The following is a 24,630-nucleotide window of genomic DNA, read 5'->3' on the forward strand; positions in this document are numbered from 1 at the left end:
ACATCAAGCCTCCTGAGTAAGGCCTTGCATGCCGACCTGAATGTGACGTCACCACAGTGTAAAATGGAAAGGATGCTCGTTTGTCGAGACGTTTAGCAGAGGGAGTGAAAGTGGAGGGCACTCTGTACAAGAAATCAGTTTTAGATGTGACCTTAGACTGTAACCTGCTGATGTGGTGTGAGAAGGACAGAGTGCTATCTAACCAGATACCTGTGCATTTAGTAATGATAATAACTCAAAGAGGAAGAAGAGGAAAGGAGAAGGAGGATGCCGATGACTGGTGGAGAGGTGTTTGTGGAGTTATAATTACATGTTTTAGAAAAACTATTGACCTTGCATTGTCGCTGGAAGCATCACTCATTACTGAAAATGTCCCAGTGATGGCCTAAGTCACAGAGCAAGCTGTTCCCTCTCCAAGCAGGTCAGACAGAGTCCAGTGAGGTGCCAAAGAGAAATATGCACACAGTCAGGAATGTAGCAGGGTAAACACAGACTTAAATTCTTCTTCCCACCATTTACAAAAAAAAAAAAAAAAAAAAAAGCATAATAATTTTTACCCACTCTTAGTCATATATCAACTTACTACTCAACTTACTCTTGGTCATATATCTACTTACTAGTTAATATATGACCAGTCAACAACACAGACTACATATAAGGTAGCCTATAATAATGCTAATAATGCTAATACTAATATTAAAAAGTGCTTCACATAGTCAGCAAAAAATAAAATAGATAAAAAAAAATTTAAAAAATTATTTGGAGTACAAAAACCAATAAAAGACAGTTCAAAGAAAATTAAAAAATCAAGGAAAATCAGGAAAGGCTCTGCAATAAGGAGGGACTTCAAGGAAATCACTGACTCAGTCGACCTGATTTCCTCAGGCAGGTCGTTCCAGAGCCTCGGCGCCCAAACTGCAAACGCTCCGTGCCCTTTAGTTTTGTGCCAGGCCGCCGGAACAGACAAAAAACCATTGCCCGGGCCCATCAACTAGATGCAAGTTATAATTAATAGGACAAGCACATATTAAGGCTCTTATGAAACTTCTTCCAGTTTGGGTACTTATATTATCAGTTTATTTTGCCAGAAGCCAGTTGGTTGTGAATGTGGGTTAGTGGTGCAGTAGTCAGCACAGCACAGAGAAACTGGGTCATGTTGTAATCTGTAATCTGTGCCTTATATCTGTGTAGGCTACCATACTTAATGTATGGTCCCATAGCAGATGTTAATGGCCTCTAATGCTTTGAGACAGATTATTTGTGTCATGTCATGCCAGGCAGGGCTTATGTTATGAATATTATTGTTTTACACAAGCTTAATGAATGCCTTTTGATATCTTGCTGAGTTTAGAAAACGCCCACGATGACCGCAGCGCTCTTAACCAGTGCTGTAGGAAATCATTCACACAGCGTGGGTGTGAGAGATTATTGTTGGTCATGGTTAACTTGCAGGGTAATTCACTTATCAGTCGATGTGCAAATGTCTCTTTTCACCAATCGCACCACTGGACAGTGTGAGGCTGTGTCTGCCCCCATATGCACAAGATGTTGTAATGCTCAGAGGTGCAGAAGAGAAGCTGCAGAGTTACAGCAGGTGTGGTTTCCCTAAGAAAATGCAACTTCATCATGTATAGATAGCTTTACCCGCTGGGTTAAAGACTGTGCCACTTGGTTTAACAGTTCACATATATTATTGCCATGTCGCAGTGATAAAAGCATGAAGTACTCTGACCCAATCTTCTGAAAGGAGAATCAAGACTCTAATGTTGCCCATTAGTACTGCCTCGACCTGTGATGTCAGTCATCTAACATCTGAATGGCAAAACAATATATAAACAGCAAAACATCATATAGGCAGATACATAAAATCAATGCTTTTTAAAGAGACAAACATGCCATAAGAACACCCGATGGCCAGTGATGAAAGGGTAGAAGAAGAAACTCAGTGGTCATGGCTTAATGAGCAGCCTGTACAGACAGTACAAGAGATGCAAGTTAACACAGCTGTTCACAAGTAATAAAGATGTTGCGCTGTGTGCATGACAAAACAAATGCACATTGGATGAAATTATTTTTTATCTATCAGTGAATTCAAGCGCACAAAATAATCAAATCAAGACAATGAATTGTGACATCTGCACAGGCAATAACATGTCGCAGGCTACAATAAAAGTCATGGCCATGACCAAAATACAATTTCTGTGCCCACAGCACAGATCACCCATCTGAGCCGTCGAGGAAATAGGCCACTTAATCAGAGCTCCCATCACTGTTCCTGCTGATAAATCACTAAATGAATCACTTCATTGCTATTTGTGCATATATGTGTGTGTGTGTGTGTGTGTGTGTGTGTGTACATTTATACATGCAAATGTGTTGTGTAACATAGATTGACGTCCCCTCTATTACTACACTCCACTCTCTTCCTCAGGCTGTTTTGTTGTGCATTTTCTAAAAACATCAGGCACACACACTGATGTTTCCATTCTCCGACATCCGCCACACTTAATATAAACTGCAGTGTAGTCAGCAGGAAACATTATTTGTTTGGAGATCATTTTACATGTTCCTTTTTTTTTTTTTTTTTTTTTTAATCAGTGGCATACAGTCATCTGTTATGACTTCTGAGTGCCCAATGAAGAAGTTTTGGACAGAGAATTATTAAAGGCTCATTACCTGTGTTATTGCATGTTTAAAGGGCCCATAACAGTGATTTTGAATGTTTGACTCAATTACTACAATTGTAGGTAGATTTACTGAAAGGTAAATGTATAAATCAGGCAGAGCATGGCTTAAAACCTCTGACAGTTTTATGGTGTCTTTTAGAAAATCAAGCATGTGTGTGATTCACTTAAAAACTCAACAAAGATTCCAGCTGCTTGCTAATGTCCACCAGCTGCTCCTGCAGGATCCCAAGGCATTCCCAGGCGAGCCGGGATATATGCTTTCTGAACCTGGGAGCAGTGCATTCCAGAGTGTGTACCTCCTTGAAGGGTTACCCAAGGCAGAAAGGTCCCAGGTGACGGGCCCCTCCTGGAGCCAGGCCTTTGTATCTTCCTGCATGCGAGGCCACCCTTCCAAGGGCCCTCTACCTGTGAAAGGACATGTGGGGTGCAGTTGCGATGCCACATGGGTGGCAAGTTTGGGCAGAGGCCCTGGTGGACTGGACCTTCTGTTTGTGTCTCTCAGTTTTACAAAGTTGAGTCCCATTTCCTGGTGTCTTGTTCGACTTGTGCTTCACATTTCTTCAGTTTTCCTTCCCATTCATGTAGGGGATCCATTGGTTTAGAAATTTCTTCGCTGGTCCCTTAATCTGTGATGGTCCTCTCATCTCCCCTTACATTAAACCTTCAATATTCTATGTCCCATTTGCAGTTTGGCATTTCTTAAGGCCTAGTTTAAAGTCTTCCTTACTTAACTTTGTTATGACCGTCTCCAGGATGGTTATGTGTTCTTCTATATCAACATAGGACAATATTGTCTAATTCTCATTGGGGCCAAAATCTTTCTAGCATGTTTCTATGTATGATGGCAAATGTGCATATAAGCTTTGCCTCCTCCAATGGAGTATCTAAGATGGCAATTTAGATGGTGGTGGAATTTAAGTTAGCTGTATTTAAAGTAGAATTAAAGTTTACTTGTAACAGTATTGTCATTTTTCTGACATGTATATTCTTGTGTATTTACATTTCACCAGGTCTTCCAGTGAAAACAGACATCTGTCCAGGTCCGTCCAATGGTCCTTCGAGACTCCTCCTTCATCCCTGTGAAATATGAAATGCGGCCAACCAGGTCAAAGCAGGAGACAAGTTTTCCTCCATTTGTTCCAAAAAGAAAAAAGTATCTCCGCTCTCTTTTTCATCTTCTCTCAGCTCCCAGGTGATTGTGTTATGCTGCTTAATAAAAGCCTCGTACCTACATGGTACTCTTCTCAGTTTTCAGTACATTTTTAACATAGTTTCTCCTTTATATGCAACAGACCGTGAGAGCCTCTGCAACGGACCGTAAGAGCTTCTGCACTGGCATTCACAGCTGGCCTCCCACTAAGAGCTGAAGATATTGAGCCTCACAATGAGGAAAGTAACTTAAGCTGTATACTTTGTGTCATGCTATTGATGGGAAGTTTGTTTTTGCTGATCATTTCCAACATAAAGCACACAGTAAATAAACACACCCAGAAACCAGTGTTCATACCATGCCCTCGCCTGTCCTTAGAAACAACACCAGGGTCTTAACATTTGGCTGCAATTCAACAAGAGGGATCACATTCAAGTTGCAGCTAGAGTTTATATTCAAAGCTATTTTTTGAATTAACAAAATCTCCAATATGATTAGTGTAATTTCACTTAAAGTATGTTTAATGCACTTTTCATTTTTGGCACTGCAGCCATTTTGGATTATCTACCTGAAGAGTTGCTTAGAACTTCATTTTCCAAATATTTTCATCGAGATTACATCGGTCATTTAGCTGAATCTCATTGCCAGGTATGTGTGTCAGCAAGTACATTACACTTTTATGAGGCCAAAACAACTTTTTCCAAAGACAAAGGTTGTGTTGTAGTGGAACGCTGCTGGTGACATGACATGAGTAGCATTTGGTGTGTCACAGAAAGGCTAGAGGTACAGCTGGGAGATGGAGTGGTCCTGCTGAGTGCCAGCTCACCCCTGGACTCTTTGTCCCCTTATGACTTTGACTCTTTGTTGTTGTGTCCTTCCAGTGCTGCAGATGAGACAGAGGATCAGTACAAACTGCTTCAACCTGAAAATAATGGATGGCTCATTTTTCATGTTTCATGAAGCCACTGATTCAGGTTCACAAACCCCTGGACCAAAGTAGTGGAGAACATTGGCTCTACTTTTTTTGCCACAACTGCCAATGACCTTGTAATGAACATCACATATTGCCTTTTTTTTTTTTTTTTTTTTTTTTTTGTACAGGCATTGAGTTTCCTCCTGCTGTTTCATCCATGATGTATTATATTTTCAGCAGTTCACTTTGAGAAGATTGTAGGACCTTGTACTATTTTTGATATATGCTTCATAACATTACAGTAGTCACTGTAGAAATCCAACTTTGCACAGTGCACAAACACATCCAAGAGAGGAATTTGGTAAAATTTCCTGTCTTCTCAGCCATTGGTGGTCACAAGGAGAAATACCTTTTGTGTTATACCAATAATCAGAAACAAAGAAAACTAGTCTGCAATGGAGGCAGTATTACCAGTGCAGGGTAGATGCAGGATTAGAGCATTATACAGTGATCACTGCTGCACTATATGTTGTAGTTTCCTCTTTCTTTCACTTGTTCCTAAACAAAGAAATTCTGTTGTCAGTGGAGCTGATAACAGCCATTAGCAGCTTGCTGCTGCCCCACAGAGAACTGAGAGTACACTAATCCCAGGTGATGGTGAGATAACATTTTCCTGTGGCTGTCTTGCCTGTGCTAACCACCAAAGCAGAACAGTAGATGTGTATCTTATGGCCTCGTGCTGGTAAAGGTGCAGGGAGGCCAACATTCAAAGCAGTATCTGGGATCCCTTCTGGTACGAGGGCAGGAGCTGGAAAGATTGGGCGCATGATGGCAGAGGATGTGATAGAAGTCCACGGGTATGAACATCCAACAGCTCTGATTAATACTGAGAGAATTAAATGACAATAACAGGTAATAATGATATGTTCATAACGGAGGGTCATTCTGTGAAATCCAGTGTCCTTGATGTATCATTGCTGACTATGTGCTCTATGCAGCACCCATTTCAACCCCCCTCTGTTTCCATGCAGCAGATGGGTATGTACAACACTGCACTGACAACGGTGGATTAAAGTTGTTCATTCTGGCATGGCTCCAACTAGAAAGTAAAGCACTAGGGTAAACAAACAGCATTAGAGGCTCCTCTTTATCAAGCTGTGGCCCATGTATCACCAGCACCCCACCTTCAGATACCTCCTCACTGGGAGGAAAGGTGCTTCTCCCAGCACCCCAACACAATCCAACTCTTACAGATTTTCTGTTACAAACCCTCCAACAGAGAAAAAGTTTAGCTATTTACAAGTAAACTCACATTACCGATCCGGAATAGCATCGCTCTAGACATTTCCTCTGGAGGAGTATCAGCACCTGGCTCCATGGGCTACTCTCACTCCCACAATTCCATTTTAACTATCATCTTACCATAGTTTGCAGTGTTTCATATGAAGATGACGTTCTGAGATTTTAGTGCTTTTCAGTGATGTGAGTCAGTAAACCTTGCCACAAGACAACACTTTTTCATTTTTCTGTTTGTCTGCTCAGGTGATCATTCCCACATTAGCATAGGCATGAATGTGCCAGATTAAAGCAGTTTCAGCAGTTTTAAGGTGTTTTAATGATGAGTGAGTGGATTTCAGTGACCTGCCTTGGTCCCTGTGATCGGTTTTGAGTTACTGACCCGGACACACCGCAATCAAGGATGGGTCATGCTGCATCAACATTTTGCAATGTATGACCATGACCTGAATTGACATCTTACACTCAACTCTCACTGAGCTCACAGCACGGCCGAGCTGAGCTGCAGCAGGCTGAGCAATGTAACCTCTTACATTACGACAACTGGAAAAGTGAAAGTCCAGGGTATGTTGTAGCAAGTGGCCATTGGCCCCTTGTGAAATTTGGAGTTGATTTTAAAATTTTATTGTTTACTTACAAAACTTTGCACAGCCTTGCCCTGCTAATGAGTTCCTGTAATTTGGCCTCTCATTTGATCGAGTCAACTTATCAGCCTTTTCATAGTTTCGGCCTCTCCTTGTAATTACTTTTAGATTAGTTGGCTTGATTGCTTGTTTAATTCCTGTTTTTCTACAACTATTATCACTTTTATTAAATCGTTTTTAAGTTCCTGATTATATCCTAAATGTTTTAGTTTTGTTTTGTCTTTGTAATAGTTTGCCTGTTAATTTTATTTCTGATTGTGTTGCACTTTTGCTCTCTTATTTGCATCCTTGTTGTTGTATACTGTGCTAAACTGTATAAATAAAGGTTATTATCATACACAAGAACCATGGTTTTAATGTCTTTATTTTATGATTTCAACTTTTCTTTTTAAACAATGATTTCAAGCATTGCACAAAAAGATTCTGACCACAACAGCCTGTGTTCTGCTGAGTATGTTGGCTGTAAGAGGAGCATAACATCACATATCAGATCCAGCCAATGACTACCTTCCCCATTACTAGATTCAAACGACATCTGAGGGGAGTTCAACTGGAGATCATGACACTGAGTGGTGATAGCAATAGATTTCCTCAATGGCCAGAATAGTCATATTTTCTCCACTGCCAGTCTTGTGCTGTTCCCCAAAGCACATTCACTAGTTAGGCCATCAATTTGTAATTCTCAACGAGTGAAATAAAATCAGAGAGCAAAGACAGTAAACCCACAAAAGAGTGCACAGCCAGACTGATCAAAATAAGGTAATGATAACCATTGTAAGTTGTAAATAACAATAATAATGTTAATAAGTATTTTACTGAATTTATTTCAAACAGAAAAATAAATTCCTTTGGTCAAGTAAAAAACAAAATGAAAATAAGAGAGAACTCTGCCTTTCACAAGTCTTATATCCCTCTTGTATTCTTATTTTTTCTCTTCTACAGTCAACCAGGTTCTTGAGGCTCTAAGGCTGCAAAGGAGGTGTCAAGGCAATATGGTTATGGTGCCCCTGGCGCTCCATGCTGCAGCATGCTGGGAGTAGGGACTAGAGGAGAAAGAGGAGGGGCAGAGGCATTGAAAGAGGACTAGTCTGTCCTCAGAGAGCAGGCGAGGGTGCGTCAGGGTCAGGCTCGTTGTTATAGTTGTTGCTGTAGTGATTCCCACTGGGTGGGTGGTTAGGCAGGATGTCAAGTTCGTCCACTTGGGGGCCAGGGTGCATCACCACCAGCTGGTCCTGGGGGATGTCCGCTGCGGCTGCTGCCAGGTTAGTAATGGACTTGGACTTGACGCACTGGAAGTCCACATGGCGACTCTTGCCCTCTTCCTTTTCCCAGGACATGCGGATGAAGGGCCTCTGGACATAGTTGTAAATAACTTCTGGACGCCCTCCTGGACGTTTCTTGACTTTCTCTTTATATGTGGGGTAGCCTGCCAAAAGCACAGTAAGGACAAACGGTTAGCTCAGTCAATGTTAGCACAAAGATGTTGCTGATCTAGGATCTCTAAAACACTTCATTCATGGAATGTGTGCCCATCACCCAATGGGTGAAGCACACAGTACATTAAGATGCATCAGTGCTTGGAGAAGAAGTGCTCCTGTTCTTTGGTTTCAACAGAGATGGCAGCAATATTTCAACTCAGTTCTAGGTACAGAGAAGGAAAGTTGGCCTCCTGCAACAGGAGCAGTGGGGCAACCATGAAAATAGTTGATTTGCATGCAATGTATGGACACCACACTCTCCAGTGAAAGTGAGGTTTTTTTTTTTTTTTTTTGTTTTGTTTTTCAAGTGTTTTTGGAGCATATTAAAACCATTGTAACTTGGTCAAGGAGCTCTTCATCAGTAACAATCAACAAAAACACTGATATACACAGAAATAATGCTGAAAATCATTATAGTATGAAATGCCAGCATACTCACTGATACAACTGTAGGAAGGCTGTATTCATCCAAGCAAATCCTACACCTGATGATGCAAGTACAGGCCAAGCAGCAGCAAGAGTTTTAGCCCCTAAACCTCTAATCATTCACTCAACCAGATAAAAGTAAGACTTTGAAAGCAGGAAAACTAAAGCTGTAGTAGTATTTCTTGCTACCACTTGATGCATGACTGCATCATCAAGTGTAACATTTACTGTGATGAATAGAGCCTGCCTACAACACACAAGACATGCTGACAATTGTAATGGTGTATTGACTTCATTCCCAGGATTTCTCCTCCATACGGGATACAAAGCCTAGGGAAAAGCCCTGGTTACTGCTGAAAAGGGTGGGGGTGGGGGGGTTTAATAAGATCAACCCAACCTACTGTTATTGGTCTACTGAGTTTTGGTCCCAATGATTTGGATAACTCTCTTCAATAGCATGACTGAATGATGCCTCTGAGAGCTCCATATTCTGCCAACCAGTAATTTTTGCCTTCACTCTTTCCCTGGGGAAACATATCAGGCAGGATGGACAGAAGCACTAACTGCAAATGAAAAACTCGCTTTTTCTCTCTGTTTCTCCCTCTCCATGTAGGATCATCTAAGACTTGCAGCAGTGGTGTACACGGACAAACCGTCTGTAGACTTAACTACCTTGAACATGATTTATTCAAGACAGCACAGGGGAGGAAAAAGAACAGACATTGGCTCTAGGCCTCCTCATGAAACCTCTGTGTTTTTTTCCTTGTCTGCGCTGTCTTGCATTAAAGATGTTAGATGTAATTTAGTCTACAGATGGTGCTTTTCAGTGCAAACCAGTGATAGAAATTTAGACAAAGTTTTCAAAGAAAGAAAAGATCCTACAGAATTTGACAGGCCACGGAATAGGCTCAGTAAACAAACAGTAACCCTCATCCACCAAAAAGCCACAGGCCAGCCATCACTCCCCCATACCTTCATGGGTCTATGCCAATCGCAAAGTCAGACAAGGCCCTAAATGTCCTGAGGGGCATTGTTATATTGAACCATTAAAAAAAGGTGAGCCTTAAGCTTGCCCATAAGGATCTTTTTCAGAGCAACAACAAGAGGCCTGGGGCTCCGGGAACTGGCAGAAGAAGAATACACCCTAAACCAGTGGCTCTCAACCTTTTTGGTATAAAGGACCCCCAAACTGATATACATCAGTACATAAATTTAGTTATTCCATAACTGTCTGACTGTAGATTGGCAGAATAACATTGAAGAGTGTGAATCCTCTGAACTGAATAGTCATGCTTATATATTCTCTCACTGGCCTAACTTCTAGTAAATTAGATAATAGTGAAATTAAAATATTTCCTATTTTCTGAAGACGCCCTGGAGCCTCCTCAAGGACCACTGAGGGTTAGGGTTAGGGTATTTAATGGGAAACGGCAACGTTTGCATATTTTGTTTCGCGAATTTATTATTATCCCCTGAGCATCCACCTGGAACGCAAAATCCTTCCATAAACGACCCTTGCTGTTTCTTTTGGAGAAGCTGAGGCAGAGCTGTGTGTGTTTGTCCCTTCTTCAGCGCACACTTCAACAAGTGTAAATCGTATGCATACGGCCCCCATCAGTTACGGAAGAATATTATTCTTGTGACAACCCTAGTCCATGGGTCCAAAAGGCCATTGATATAATTCGACTGTTTGGTCTATTGCTGCTTTTCCACTAGTACCTACTCGGCTCGACTCTACTCAGTTTCAGCCGTTTTCCATTACAATTGAGTACCAGCTCACCGTGGGTGGAGTCGTCATAGCAAGGCGGCGCACCGTCCAGCTCCCTCTGGATTCTTTGGGCCGCCACCAAGCACAGAAAAGTCTCCACCTCTTCATTTGACCACGGTACCAGTTTGCTTGCCATTTTCCGACTTTGCCAACTTCAGCGATAATCAATGCGCACATCGCTCTCATGTGTCGTCACTCCCTGTCAATCAGTGGCCTGCACAGCATTTAACGTCACATTTCGGCTGGACTCAGCTCGATTTAGCTCGCTTGGAACCCTGGCCGAGTAGGTCCTAAAATAGGACCTGCTACCAGGTACTACCACCTAATGAAAAGCTTACAAACCGAGTAGAGTCGAGCTGAGTAGGTACTAGTGGAAAAGCGCCATATGTGTCTTATTCGACTGGGTCCTGCACTTCAATAGACACCAACCGATCAGTATCAGTTTTATTGCATGTGCCAAGATGTCTTTGTTTCCGTCCTATTGTCTTTTGTGAGTTTCTTTCGCTGCATAATATTGTTATGTCTGCTGAAGGCTGCCCTGGCTGAAATGTCACATTTTCAATGTGCCCCAGGTGAATTAGCATTATTTTTACAGAGTGTGGTGGCCAAATATTGTGTACTTTCTTTTAATTAAACAATTTTAAGCCACCATCTATGCCGTTTCTGAAGTTCAGCTGTGGCACTTAAATCAGTACCTTGAGGAAAGATTTATTTGAGCAATATGCATTTCAGTGGAAGCTGGCTCCTCCTTTTAAGTAACGCACTTCATTATTTTAATGAATATTAGGAGGGATTACATCTTAGTTACTATTCAACACTTCAACTTACCTTCAATGCCCAGTCTTATTTTCTTCAATCCTCTCTCCTTCAAAACAGATTTGGCAACATCTCGGTTCTCAATATACTTGAAAAATCTGTAGAGTTTTGTGCTGTATATGACTGCAAAGAGAAGACACAACAGAATCTCAATGAACACTGTCATCTATTTATGTTTTGTATATCAAACTAGGCTTGTATATATATATATATATATATGTGTGTGTGTGTGTGTGTGTGTGTGTGTGTGTGTGTGTGTGTGTGTCTATTCTGTAATAAGCATGTAGTCTCACTTTGTGAATACTCCTCCCCCATTTGTGGTGGATATTCTTCGTCCCAGTCCACCACGTCATCATCAGTAAGTACTACAATGTGACACTCCCTCTCTCCGCTCTGGGCGCTGGCCACCATCAGAGGAAGAACCATCTCCTCCAGGTAAAACTCAAATTGTCGCCGTGCTCCATCATTTGACAACTCATGCATCAGGGCACCTGAGAACATAACGGATGAGAATGTCACCGGACTGACCAAACGTTGCTGATGGGAGGCACAGGCGAGCAGGCAGCATCTGCTGTAATTCAAAGCTTCTACATCAAAACCATATGAAAGCCGGCTGCCAAATCAGCAGTGTTAGGAAAATATCATGTTTCACACATTTTTCTGTCAATATGGCACATTACCATAAATGCTACTCAGTGACTGTGGCTGTCATTTAATTATGCGCATGTGACATTTGATTACCAGCACCTGTTGTTCAGCGCCACGATAATTTTGTAGTGACAAAACTGTGCTCCTTATTTCCATGATTTGTTGCTGAACTGCACATACAGGCCCGAATAAACTGATACCTAAGATCACTGTTCACTCAAATGTTTTAGCCGAGCCACAGTGCCTCAATTCCCATGCACCTCCAATAACAACAGAAAAATGCACTTTGTTTTCCAATAAAGCTTAAATCTCAGACAACCACCAATAATAAGATATGGAAGCTCTTGGACATGCAGCAAGTTTGTGATTTCTGGGCATGAGGCTACTGTTCAAGCCTAGCTAACCAATCACAGAAAGGTATGATGTGGTGTGCTGAGGTTTGTGAGACTCAACTCTAGTAACACATTAATGATGATTTGATTGGTTAGGCCTACCAAGGCAGCAAGCTGCTTGTCAGGCAAAAAAAAAAAAAAAAAAAAAAGCAGAGAAAGTTTTATCTAGTCAGGAAATGTTGGGTGTCCCTCCATCTGTAATGCTAAATGGGCTGCTCATCCATTGCTCACTATGGCAATGCTAACTTAAGGTCACAGTACTGATTGGCTCAACAAATTATAATACAGGAAATTGAAGAACAAATCTAATTGTTGATAATGTTAACAAAATGCCACAGTATCTCCTAGTAAGAGAATGTATTGTTCACAAGGCTGGTGTGTCAACTTTGTAAGCAACAAAGAGTAACACAGTTTCCCTGCAATAATTACTGGCAGGACAATCTGATTTATCTGATCACTAGGGCTGTAGTGATACACTAATCTCATGATACGATACGATACACGATATTCAGCTCACGATCCAATATATATCACGATATTCAGCCAACGATACGATACGATACGATTCGATACACTTACATAATTTTCTGAAAGATTTTAAAGGGACAGAGTGATTTTGGTGACATCTTGTGAGTGTTCCATTGACTTGGATTGAATTAATTGAACTGAAAACTGAAAGCATCAATCAGTTACACAATATATGGCTCTGACTAGACAGAGAGTCTACAGTTTGCAAATGCTGGACAAAATGAATCAAAGATGTGATGAGAAAATTAGTTTGGCTTGACTCCAATAATTTAACAATATGTTTAATTATTATTATTATTTTAAAAAGGTAAATTACTTATCAAACAGACCTAACAATTCAGCTACCAATGTATGAGCAGTAGTATGCATGTGATAACACAGATCGAAAAATAAGCCGAAGTGATACCTCTTCTCTGAATAGACAAGCTAAGCCAGTGTGCTGCTGTTCGCCAATGAAAATAGACCAGAGTGGCAACTCTTCACTTTGTTACACAATCTATGTCAGTGCACTGCTGTAGCGCCTCTCTCCTGAATCTCTTAGCTCTGACTGCGTAAACAGGGAGAGGAAGACGTCGGCGTCGGTGTAAAGAGAGTATCTAGACGGGTAACTTGCTAGAAATGCTCTACATGGACACTAGCGGCTGGCTGACCTAATTGCTCTCCTGCAACGCGAACGGGGGATTTGATTGGGGCTTAATGCATCGATACTCACGGCTGAAAAATCGATACTTTCTGGGGAAACAAAATATCGATATATATATTGCAGAATAGATAAAATTGCTCAGCCTTACTGATCACGTATTGCAATTTTAAATACCGTTCTTCTGATCTGTTTCAGAATTTGGGGTGGAACAATACATTGATAAAGCAATATTTATACACATGTGCCAAGTATATCAATAATGTAATATTTGTAATATTTAAGTTTTCAATTGAATTTGCACAGATGCACATTTGAGTTCCTAGGAGGCGTATTTGCTCCCTGCCTAAAGGTATTTTAACTGGAACTGCTGTGTCATGCTCATGTTGCTGTCACTTTGCATATTAAAACACTTAAAAGCACGACTGATTCCTGCTTCCTGGGAAATTATTTTCTTCTTCAGTTACAGATATCATGATGTGTCATAGGTGATTATCTTACAATGCATCACATAGCCCAGAATAAGCTGTATTGTGATACCATTGTTAGCGTGGGTAAAATAGTGTCACCAGTTACCCGTCACTGATCCACCCCTACTCAGAATAAACCCTCACTGTTCCTGCTGTCATGCCTTACTCGCATTACTTAAAAGCAAGACTGCACGGTGTCTTGATTCATCTGAGGAACCCTTGTTCATTCATTTTGTTGAAAAAGACTGCAAATCCTGACATTTAAATTTTGAAAAACTGAAACCGTAGAAAGGTCCAGATTTATCCTCAAATCACACTGTCTACTCCAGGGTGATTCGGCTCTCGAAACATAACCGATCTCAAGTTAGGGTATGTCCAAAGCCCAGTGCTGCCGAGCATATTTCCTCATTGGACTTCATTTGCGAAACTGCCAGCTAACCAGCAGTGACATAACCACTGTCCTGCTCTATTCATTCTTTCATCCTGAAACTAGGTCACCCTTAAAAAGGTTACAGTTAACCATTACACTGCCCCAGAGGTACGGGGGTAGGGTTAGTCACTCACTCAGGTCTCTGCACTTGATGGTGCTGTAGTCAAAAGAGATGCACAGATAGTCACACGCCTCCCGGAGCTCTGGGATTGAGATTCCATCAGGGCAACGGATTATCCCAGATTTGTAGTAATCCTGCCAATTAGACAAAAATTACAGACAGTAATTTTTAAAAAATGCTTTTACTCTTTTATAATAACATCAAACTATCAACACGAAATTCCTTTCCTAAACCTACAAGAGACATAAAGCTTTGATGATGATGATGATGATAATGATGTTTCTGTTTAGCATTATGATGCAGTAGCACTTTGATACAGTATCATAGTTTTCATTCTTCTATCCACGTACCAGTTCCTGAGCAGTCAACCCCCAACAACGGCTGTCCCAGTAATGTACAATGATACCACTGACTAAAATGTTTTCCTTTTAGTAAGTTAATAGTAATATTATTAACATGTATTAAAATATCGCTATATAAATGCCGACATTTATTACACAACCTTCATGTAAATCTGAAGGACAAAAAAGCAGTCACATTATGTTGGAATACTCAGAAATGAATGTCTCATACCAAAACAATAATATTATTTACTGTGATGATTCTGCATCCTGAACGAGGCTCGGTTTCAGTGGTGTAACTTTAGCTCTAACTTTATTTATTTGTTTACAAGGGACAATGGTCTTTCATAGGAATAAAAAATAACTGTAGAGAGCCACAGTTGGCCATAATAGCTCATCTTCATCTGCAGTCCTTCAAGGTTAAAAGCTATGGAAAGAACAATAATACGCGATGCATAGTGCACACTGACTTAATGTGTGCATTCACTTCATGATGCAACAAAACAATTCAAGAAAAAAAAAAAAAACATTTTCTCTACACTCTCTTTCACCCCTCCTTATATCAATTTTGGCTATAGTGACTGCTGTCCCCATAAATGACAGATGGATTAGATAGGTGACAAGCATTTTTACCTAGTGTTTCAGCAGGAAGTTATGTTAGAATAAGAAATAAAAGAAAATAAATGACTGATGGGTCAAAATGAGTGATAATGTTGGGCTTGCTAACCCAACAGAGACTGACCAGGATGGCTCGGAAAACTGTAGAGCTGATGCCCTCAGCCACTTCGTACTCCCCCTTCTCATTGGGCCGTGTGAAGTTGTGCTCCCTTCCCGATCCAAACATTCTGAAAAAACATATCTTAGGTTTATTAGGTGAGTAACAGAAAATTTCCATACAACATAAACAAAATTATAAACTACTGGCTAGAAGGATACTTTAGCTATGCTGGCAACACTGAGTGAAGCTAAAGAACAGTGATGTTCGGTGTGTGCTGTACCTGCCCAACATGGTATTGGGTTGTGCAGTGAAGATTGAAGGGTCTACCACAAAGCGCGTGTTGTCCACAATCAGAGTGACCCTTTCTGAGGTCCTGATGCTTCGGGTTCCCACACTGGCACTCCCTCCTCCCTCCTTGGGATTCTCATAGACAAAAACCATTTCTCCGACTCCCAAGCTTTTGAAGGTGCCATCAGTGCTGGACAGGCTGCTGTTACGACTGCTGACTACCCCGCTGCTGCTGGAGCCGCTGGGAGAGACTCTCTGAGGCCGAGGGCTGCTGGGCCGGGACGATGGGCCACCATCCCGTTCACGCTCTAAACACAGACAGGCAGGACAAAGGCTCATAGAGGGTGGTTTTCTCTGCCAACTAAAGACAGACCACAGAGCATTGACCATTGGAATCTGATTACTGCATTAACAATACAATATTTTTATTAGTTTTTAGTTGAATCGTTTATGGAATTTGAATTGCTGCTACAAAACACCTATTTAACCCATGGTCCTATCAGAATATTCATTCACCACTTGATCTTTATTAAAAAGTTTTTGGAGGTGCATCTCCTATAAGATGAATGGAAAAATAACCTTTATTCCCTTCAAGTGCACCGCTTGTCCATTTATTTCTCACAATTTTTTTAGGTTTTAAGGTTTTTAGAAAAGTGCAGTTTGAGAAGACAATCTGATGTATGTCAAATGGGAATGACACTGGAAAACATTTCACAACATTTATACTTACTGAAAATGTTTAGCAAGGGAGAAAAATCTGCTGTTAGTTTGCTGTAACTTGAAAACAGAGTTATACAATTAAATTTAAGCTGTAACAGGATTTTATCTCCTGCAGCTTAACTCCACTAAATATGTATCTCTGCCTTTTTTTTTTTTTTTTAGCTTGGTGGGCATGAATATACAGTAATTATATGGTAAATCCCACACAACTTCAGTGGGCAGATGCAGTGTACCTGCATGTACACACCACGCACCCACAACAAACAAAATAAACACATGGTTTAAAGAAATACAACAGGGGTTGTTGCCACGTGAGAATTTTGTTTGAGTAATATTTTCATCTTTATTTTTGATGTGCCGGAAATCCGAAACAGTGATGGAGAACTTTGAGCCCTGCAGTAAACATCACAGCTGAAGGTGAATGGTCTAAAAATGTAAATTTGTTTCCAAATTTAGCTTACTGAGGCACAATAACCCACTTTGACTTTAGCCCTAGGCTCAACTGTAAACACTCTGAGATGTAGCATGAGAAGTGTCATCCCAGGTGACCTAAACACATATATGGATTTGTTAACCAGCTAACTACCCAGCAAGCTAACTGGGCAAAACATCTACATTTATATGCAACTTCTTTCCATCAGTATGTGCCACTCATGTAATGCCAGTTACATTTAGCTGTCCTGTACATGCTGATTTCATCCATTCCCAGCCAGAAACAGCAAAGAAAGCGAGCATGACTTTTCCATATTGAGTTGTACGTTTGGAAAAGTGGTCAGCTGCTCTACACAGTGGCTGCCAAGAGCTGTGGACCTCCGATATGACATCCTTAAGCCTTCTGTTCCTTCAGTGATTACTCACCACTGTTGTGTTGTCGGGTGGGTGAGGTCACGTTGCGAATGCAGGGCGTAAGCTGGCCTTCCCTCTCATGTGAAGAGTCCCGGGAGCGATCGCTGGAGCGGCGGCGGTCACGTGAGCGGTCGCAGCCCCCGCTGGCACTATGCAGGCTCATCTTCCCTTGGTCTGACTCCACTCGAGATGCACGGGCCTGACTGCTGCTTTTCACGAGAGGAGCAGGGCGTAATTAACATTCCACCAACATTCCTGAATCTCTCAAGGCCCCCCAAAAATTTGACTTTTTGCTTCCTAACATTACACTGAGGAGCTGTGAAGACATGCTGACAGACAGGCGCACCCTGGACAGACTGAAGCTCAAACTAAACAGGATACATTTAGAAAACATGTTAGGGCCTCACTTGCACAGACAATGTGCCGGCTTCTTTTTGTTCTCATACATTAAGAGGGTCTCATACATCTTTATCATCTGGTTTACACACATTTATTCTCACCACAATATTCAGAAACTAAAATCAAATGTTGAGCAGAGTATTTATTAATTTTATTCATTTTATTATGTTTATTAATTCAGATATACCCCAACAAGTGACCTCAATGATTTAATAGACCTACCTACCACACAGGCCTACAGAAAGAGTATGACACATGGAATGCGGTCATGTTTGTGACCATAATGCCTTCAGAGCACTGTAATGGAGTCACAGCTACAGTACTAAATAAAAGTGGGCTGATACACAACGAGATTCTGCAATCAAGAAATAGTCAGCACAATTCCAACTCCCCTTATTGGACTCAGTTAACACTAATTATGGAACAAAATCAGTTGAAAATTAAATATTCATTAACTTCATAAAAGGGGAGAAAAAGATGACAGCTGACGGGCGGCACTGCAAAGCAGTAAGGCAGGCAGCTTCATTATACCTGGGGGATGGGTGGGAGCACAAAAGGGCAAAAAATAGGAGAGAAAACAGGAAACACAGCAAGAGAAGCTGGCAGACATGCAAGCTTCCCATGATTACTGGTTTAAATAAATACATCATCATAACATCATCAACTAAGATTACTGTAGAATCTTCATTTCTTCTTAAGTATATAAACAGGCAACAAATATTACATTCATTATAAGGCAGTAGTGCTCCATAGTTGGACTGTATCTGGATCCAAACATATTTTTTTTGGACCCACACCAAAGTCACAATATTTTCCCTCCGACAGGAATTCTTTTTTTAATGTCCGCCCGCAGCACGTTCAATATTCCCAATTTGTCTATATTAGGCCATCTATTTTTACTCAGTTATCTCTGTCTCGCTTGCTGTGTGTCCAAACTGAAACTGTGAGCGCTTCATCATCACTATGACACTGAGCTGTCAGTCTGTCAGTGACACACACAAGCTAGCCAAATCTGCAAAAGCATATTCAAACAAAAGATGTTGTGCTCAAAATAGCAACGATAAGGGGGGGTGATAGGTGGTATCGTACATAAAAATAAATGGACTATGTGTGTGTGTGTTCAATCATCCTGCTGCTAAGGCCAAAATCAGTGTATTTGATTTGCAGTGGGACAGCAGCCACAATGAAACATTATGAGGCAATTCGCTTATTTAATTTACTTTGATAAGCAACGTGCCCCTACACAGAGGAGAGGACAACAAATCTCAATCATAATGGAAAACTCCAGAACAGTGGTTTAGGTCTTAGGCAGGCAAAGGAAGGTTTTCTCTGATCCAGAAAGAACAGAAGAATGTTTCAGTGAAGTACTGGAGGACATGTTAGAAGGTAAAACACAAAACAGCACCATCCTAACTTGAGAGCATAACACTGCAACATCCACAAGGCAAATGCTTTATCTGAATCTAAAAAAGTAATGAGACGTGTCAACCATCTGAGACACTCCTCTGCACTGCGGCACTGTTTGCTACGCACTTTTTTTTTTTTTTACTATTTTCAAAAGTTTTTTTTCCAGCTTCTTAATTTTTTTTTCTTTCTTAAATTATTTTTGAGACTGAAAAATGTTCTTGTGTCTGAATTCACTTAAGTAGATTATTGTTCTCTTCAACGTTAAAACTTCTTTTTCATGTAACCATGATCCATCTTAACCAACATGGACCAATAAACAATATAAGGTTTTGTATATGTCCACATTCATGGATGGGGCACCACCAAAAAAATTAAATAGATAAACAAGCAGCATAATGAAGGCTTAAACAACTGCCAGATTTTACAATTGGCAAAGCAGGATGTGCCCGGCACAGAGCTCTATCACCACGCCCACCAGGGTCTCAGAGGTAAAGAAACATTTCAGTGCCAAAGCAGACCAAGTGGCCTGCCAGTTTGTACAATACAAGGCTACAAAGCAAACAAACTCTTGCTGCAAAAGCTTTACAAAAGGATTGTTAGGTGTGTTTTTGGCCAATGTGCCAAGGTAAATGGAATCACGCAGACATATTCTGCTCTGAGTATTATAAGTCTATTATTTCTGAAATCTCAAGTTCTCAAATTGTTCCTTCTGTGTTTTTTTGGGTTTTTTTTTACTCTGATCATCTCAGCCTTCCTAATGTCATAAGAAAGAAATCTAAATCCATGATCCATACTCTGCTGCAGTATTATCAAGTTAAGTGTGGCCTGGTTAAATTCACATTGGGAGCCTGCTTCATTTAAAAATCTTTGCATAGCTTGAATTTGAAAAAAAAAAACAAAACAAAACCTGAAATTACTGTTGTCATTAAGCTAGCAATTTGCTTGCAAATTAAAATGCAGATACACATGAAATGTTTATTATATAGCAATTAACACCTCTGAAAAACTTGTTTTGCAGCTATGAAATGTAAATCGATAACATCTAATGAATCAACCTGCTGTTGCACAGATGGACTGAAATGGAGTATAAGAGAATGTCTGGAGAGACATAAACAAACAGCAAACATATCTGGTAAAGTCTCACGCCTGTATCCCACCACCAGACTCCCGGGGTGGGTGGCATCAACACTGCAATGGCTATCAAGGTAGGAAGGACCACACAGGATATGATGGAGGAAGCTACGGTTATACTGGCAGAGGCACCAGAGAAATTTCACATAGAATAATAATCACATTAGAAAAACAAAACTGTGGAGGAATGTCTTTCCACGTGATTATGGCTGAAACAAACTCTGAAGAGCATCACACAGTGGGTGTTTTTCACCTGCCTGAGTCTATTTTATAGTGAAACTCGACCTAAATCAGCGTTTCTATTTCATTGTGGAATGTTAAAGAAACACCCACTCCAACAGTGTGGTGTGCTCAATCTTATGTAAACACTGAGCGAAACTCTGTATTTCTCTATCTATCAACATGTCTATATATCTATTTACCTATGAGTATTTTATTGCTCTGTGGCAGTTATGAGACTAAGATAATAACTAAGAGATAATTTATCTTTCTGATAATATATATGTTGTTGAAATATAGCCACAGAGCATTTTAACATTTTTATTGCTGTGATTCATCACTGAATTTCATACTCAACACTACTCACAGGTTTATGTGAAGATAAATTTAAAAAGAGATCACAGTATGACAATATGATATTAACAATCAGAAAGCATGTAGTGGTTGCTGGCTTCTGGAAGGCACTGCACATTATTATCATTATTATTATCATTTGTCTACATAAAAAAATGGCCGCTTAGCATAATCTGGACACCATGTATAAAATGCTGTACTTCTTTGGACAATTGGTCCTCTGGCTGTGTCTGAAATAGCCCTGGATTATAGCTGGCAGCTTGTACTTTAATCCCAGTCATAATGACATTTCACAGTCAAAGTAACAAATGTGTAACGGATCTAAAATCCGATATCAGCCGGATCATAGCTAACATCTTTCTCACAATGACTGCTGCCCTGACCTTTCCTAAGATCAGATGTTCAAATGGCTCACCTCGAATGCTTGCAGAGTTTGCGAGGTCGGCTTGTTGTTTTTCGTTCCCAGTTTTCGGTGTCACTAGAGTTGCTATCATATGACTGTAGACGTGCTGCCATCACCCGTACACAGGGGAGTCCAATCTGGATCTTTCACCGTTCATAATCTAGTTAATGGCGAAATCAACAAGTCACTTTGGTTAACCTTTTGAACAATCCCTTGCCAACTGTGGGGCTAACTATTTGCGAAACAGCTTTCTAAGTTTACACGAGCCATCGACTTGAATCTAGGTGATGTTTGAAAGTCGCTATTGTTGTTACCGTTCAATAAAAGTGCAAAAACAATGGTTTAAGTAGTATCAGCACAATAACAAGCCAATGCTGGCATAAACGACGCTGCCAAAACCAGTCTGGTTACTACTAGCTAGCAATGTTAGCATGTCTAGCTAACGTTAGCAGGCGCTGCTAATGTAATATTTCTGAAATGCGGCCGTTAGTTGTCAAGGCTGCCGCGTAGCTATTTATATCATGATTCATAAACGAGTTTCGCCCGCTACGTAAAGTTAGCTAAAATGTAAAATGAGCTATCCAGTTAGTGTTACCGCTATGGAAGAAAGCCACTCGCTAGCTAGCCAGCCATCTCCTTTCAAAACATTCACTCACCCAGCTGACGTCCAGCGTGACTGCCGCTCACGCGCTGACGCACTCACGTAAACAAAGCTCGAGATCCAGTCGCTAATCTGTAAACATCAAATACACCAAAAACAAGGTAATAAATGTAAGTTTACAACGACCGACCTGTCTAATCGCCGGTTGACAGATTCTTTACTTCTCCTTATAAGGAAGTCGATGTTGGTTATCGCCGGTTCTCGCGATATATGTTTGTAAACATGAATCCCAACTTCCTTCCGGATAGGCTTCGAGGCTAATGTGCTGTCCGCTTTAACCACACCAGAGAGTTCAACATGTCCCGTGTGGCAGCATCTTTGGTTTGCTTTAAGCCAAAGAGGAAGACAATCAGTCCACTGTTGCACTGCCGCCGAGTGTTATAAAAATGAGAAGTTGAATTAAAAATAAATAAATAAATAAATAAATAAAAAGACCAGTAACTTTAATGGCCTTCACTTTGCGTTTCATTCATGCACCACAGACTACATCATCATACATAAAATAATCCCTTTATTTTAATTTATTTTTATTTAACATATTTACATGTAATGTTTGCAGTGAAAGGGGAAAAAATGCCAAAGATAATCGAAAAATACTAGGCTATAAAGCAAAAAAAAAAAAAAAATCTCACTTTTTTTTCTCTCGTAGCTCATGCACAAACATATATGCTACACCAGCTTTTATCTCTTGGTCCTTTGTGCAATGCAATATACTGTAAGTAAACGCTTTCATAGTGAGCAAAGTAATTTGAAAAAAAAAAATAAATAAATAAAAAATAGCATAGGTGAATACAGCTAAATTCACAAGTCAGAAGAACAAGAGAGCATGAGGTAATCTGACCCTGTTTTACAATGTACTTTTTTTCCTTCCTGTGTAGTAATATTGTCTTAATAGTCTTTATTTCTTCTTCTTCTTCTTCTTCTTTTTAATCTCACCGTGAAACACTTCAAAATATTGTAAACATTAAAAGTGGTTGAGTGACAGCTAAATACCCAAACAGACAAAATAAGTAAAAACATAAAAAAATAACATAACAAAATAACCATCTAAATAAATAAACAAACAAGTAGACAAATAAATTAATACATAAACATACTTACTCAGATGTCAACAAACATACAGAACAGTAACAGTCAGTATTTCACGGTCACTTTGCAAGGGGCATCTCTTTGGTAAGACACAGCAAACAGGCTGCACTCAGCTACGCCTCTGATCTTAAAGATCACGTTGAAAAAAGATTTCTCATGTTCCTTGGTTGTCCATGCTGCGGGTTGGTACGCGTGGTAACAGTGATGTCCTTTAACTTTGCCTGAAGCCAGTCCTGCCTCTCCCCGACTTGCTTGTGTTCTTGAACGTTGTGCATGAGCTGGACCTCACTGATGGACCTCTTTCTGTGGGCCAAAAATAAAACACGATTGACTTAATGCCACAGGTAATCCAAGGAGACGTGTCATCGATTAATTATTGATCTCAAAAAGCAGTGAGTGTCTGCGACGTGACTCAAACAGCCATGACTAACTCATGGCAGGTCGTGGTATTCTTACTTCTGAAACACGCACTGAAAACAGAAGTTACCTCACTGGTTTTGCCTGTGTGTGAAGACTGGAGAGGAAGAGTATCAAAAGCAACGTTCCCATGTACCGCAATGAAAACATGTTGACCAACTGCAAAATAAAAATAGGGGTTAGAAACTTCACTTTATTACCCTCACTGATTGTCTGATCTGATGTATGTCCTATTGTACAGTGTTCTCATATTCCCGTATCATATTGCCACTGAGAAATGAGGATTTTGGTGTGTCGTGTCATTCTTACCAGATGTTTTTGTCCTTACTTCCAGTAAAGGTATAGTGGGCTTGGAGATAGTGCTGCAATGTGGCAGACCAGTCAAACTTGTTGATCTGTCTTTCATGTGTGCTTTGAGACAGGCTGCCTCCTTTTTATATAGCATAGCCCTCCCCTGGTCATCAATGAGCCAGTTTCATTATTGATGGTGATGTCACCTTTCCAATGCTTCGATGGGTACAGGCATCTGCATGACAGGACCTCCACCACCACTCACGACTAATTCAGCTTTCAACACCTCTGCAAAGTGTCGTGTTTGTCAGCCTGCTTTTGAACTTGCTCCATTTCCAATCCTTCACCATGAATAACGGGACTGAAAATTTTGTTATGAAGCTTGTAATTTTGCATGCCGTACTCTTTTTGAAACATTGAGACCATGTGACCGCAAATTAACATTTATTATGTGAAATGTCATTTGCTGTCAACATAATTTTTTTAACAATGTAATTTGTTTTATAATTAAAGGCTGGCAAGCATTCAAAGGATTTATGAGGCACTGAATATGTGCTGTTGGCCCAACTCAAAAGGAATTATACAAAAGAAATCCATCCAGTGACAGTTATTAGCCACTGTTGGCCAGAGTATTTACCTACCAAGAGAAATGAAATTGTTCACACAGTCTAAACTGCACATGTTGTCAAAATGACAGAGCTCTCTTACTATCTCCCAATTTCAGATTTTAATGACAAAGTCTCACTGGTGAAGCCCCCATCACCTTTCTCTCTTGGACTTTTCAAATTGGTCACAGCTGCCTTTTCTTTTTCTAATATAAAGACCTGATTATTTGTATCTCAAAAGCAAATGTCTCTGAATGTTTTTAAAATAAAGCCTACCAGTTCATTTGCATTAGATATTGGAAAGTGGAGCCAACTTTGAATCTCCAAGCATTTC

At 40.4% G+C, this 24,630-nt stretch overlaps 1 protein-coding gene across 4 annotated transcripts; it reads right to left on the reverse strand.

Moving 5' to 3' along the window:
* Positions 1 to 7,036: 7,036 nt before the first annotated feature.
* btbd10b (BTB (POZ) domain containing 10b) lies at positions 7,037 to 22,095 on the reverse strand. Of its 4 annotated transcripts, none has more exons than XM_030045857.1 (9): positions 21,890 to 22,095; positions 21,246 to 21,393; positions 17,333 to 17,529; positions 15,747 to 16,062; positions 15,491 to 15,593; positions 14,421 to 14,541; positions 11,472 to 11,669; positions 11,191 to 11,301; positions 7,037 to 8,116 (listed from the first exon to the last, which is right to left on the reverse strand). In XM_030045857.1, exons 2-9 carry the CDS (start codon positions 21,344 to 21,346, stop codon positions 7,785 to 7,787), a joined length of 1,479 nt encoding a protein of 492 aa, XP_029901717.1. In that variant the 5' UTR covers positions 21,347 to 21,393; positions 21,890 to 22,095; the 3' UTR covers positions 7,037 to 7,784. The 4 variants fall into 4 exon arrangements, with proteins under 4 accessions (XP_029901717.1, XP_029901743.1, XP_029901726.1 ...); XM_030045883.1 differs by having other exon boundaries at positions 17,333 to 17,526; positions 21,890 to 22,093; XM_030045866.1 differs by lacking the exon at positions 21,890 to 22,095 and adding an exon at positions 21,829 to 21,884.
* Between the last annotated feature and the right edge of the window lie 2,535 nt (positions 22,096 to 24,630).

This window comes from Myripristis murdjan, chromosome 3 (genome assembly GCF_902150065.1).
Source record: "Myripristis murdjan chromosome 3, fMyrMur1.1, whole genome shotgun sequence".
NCBI classification, from domain to species: Eukaryota; Metazoa; Chordata; class Actinopteri; order Holocentriformes; family Holocentridae; genus Myripristis; species Myripristis murdjan.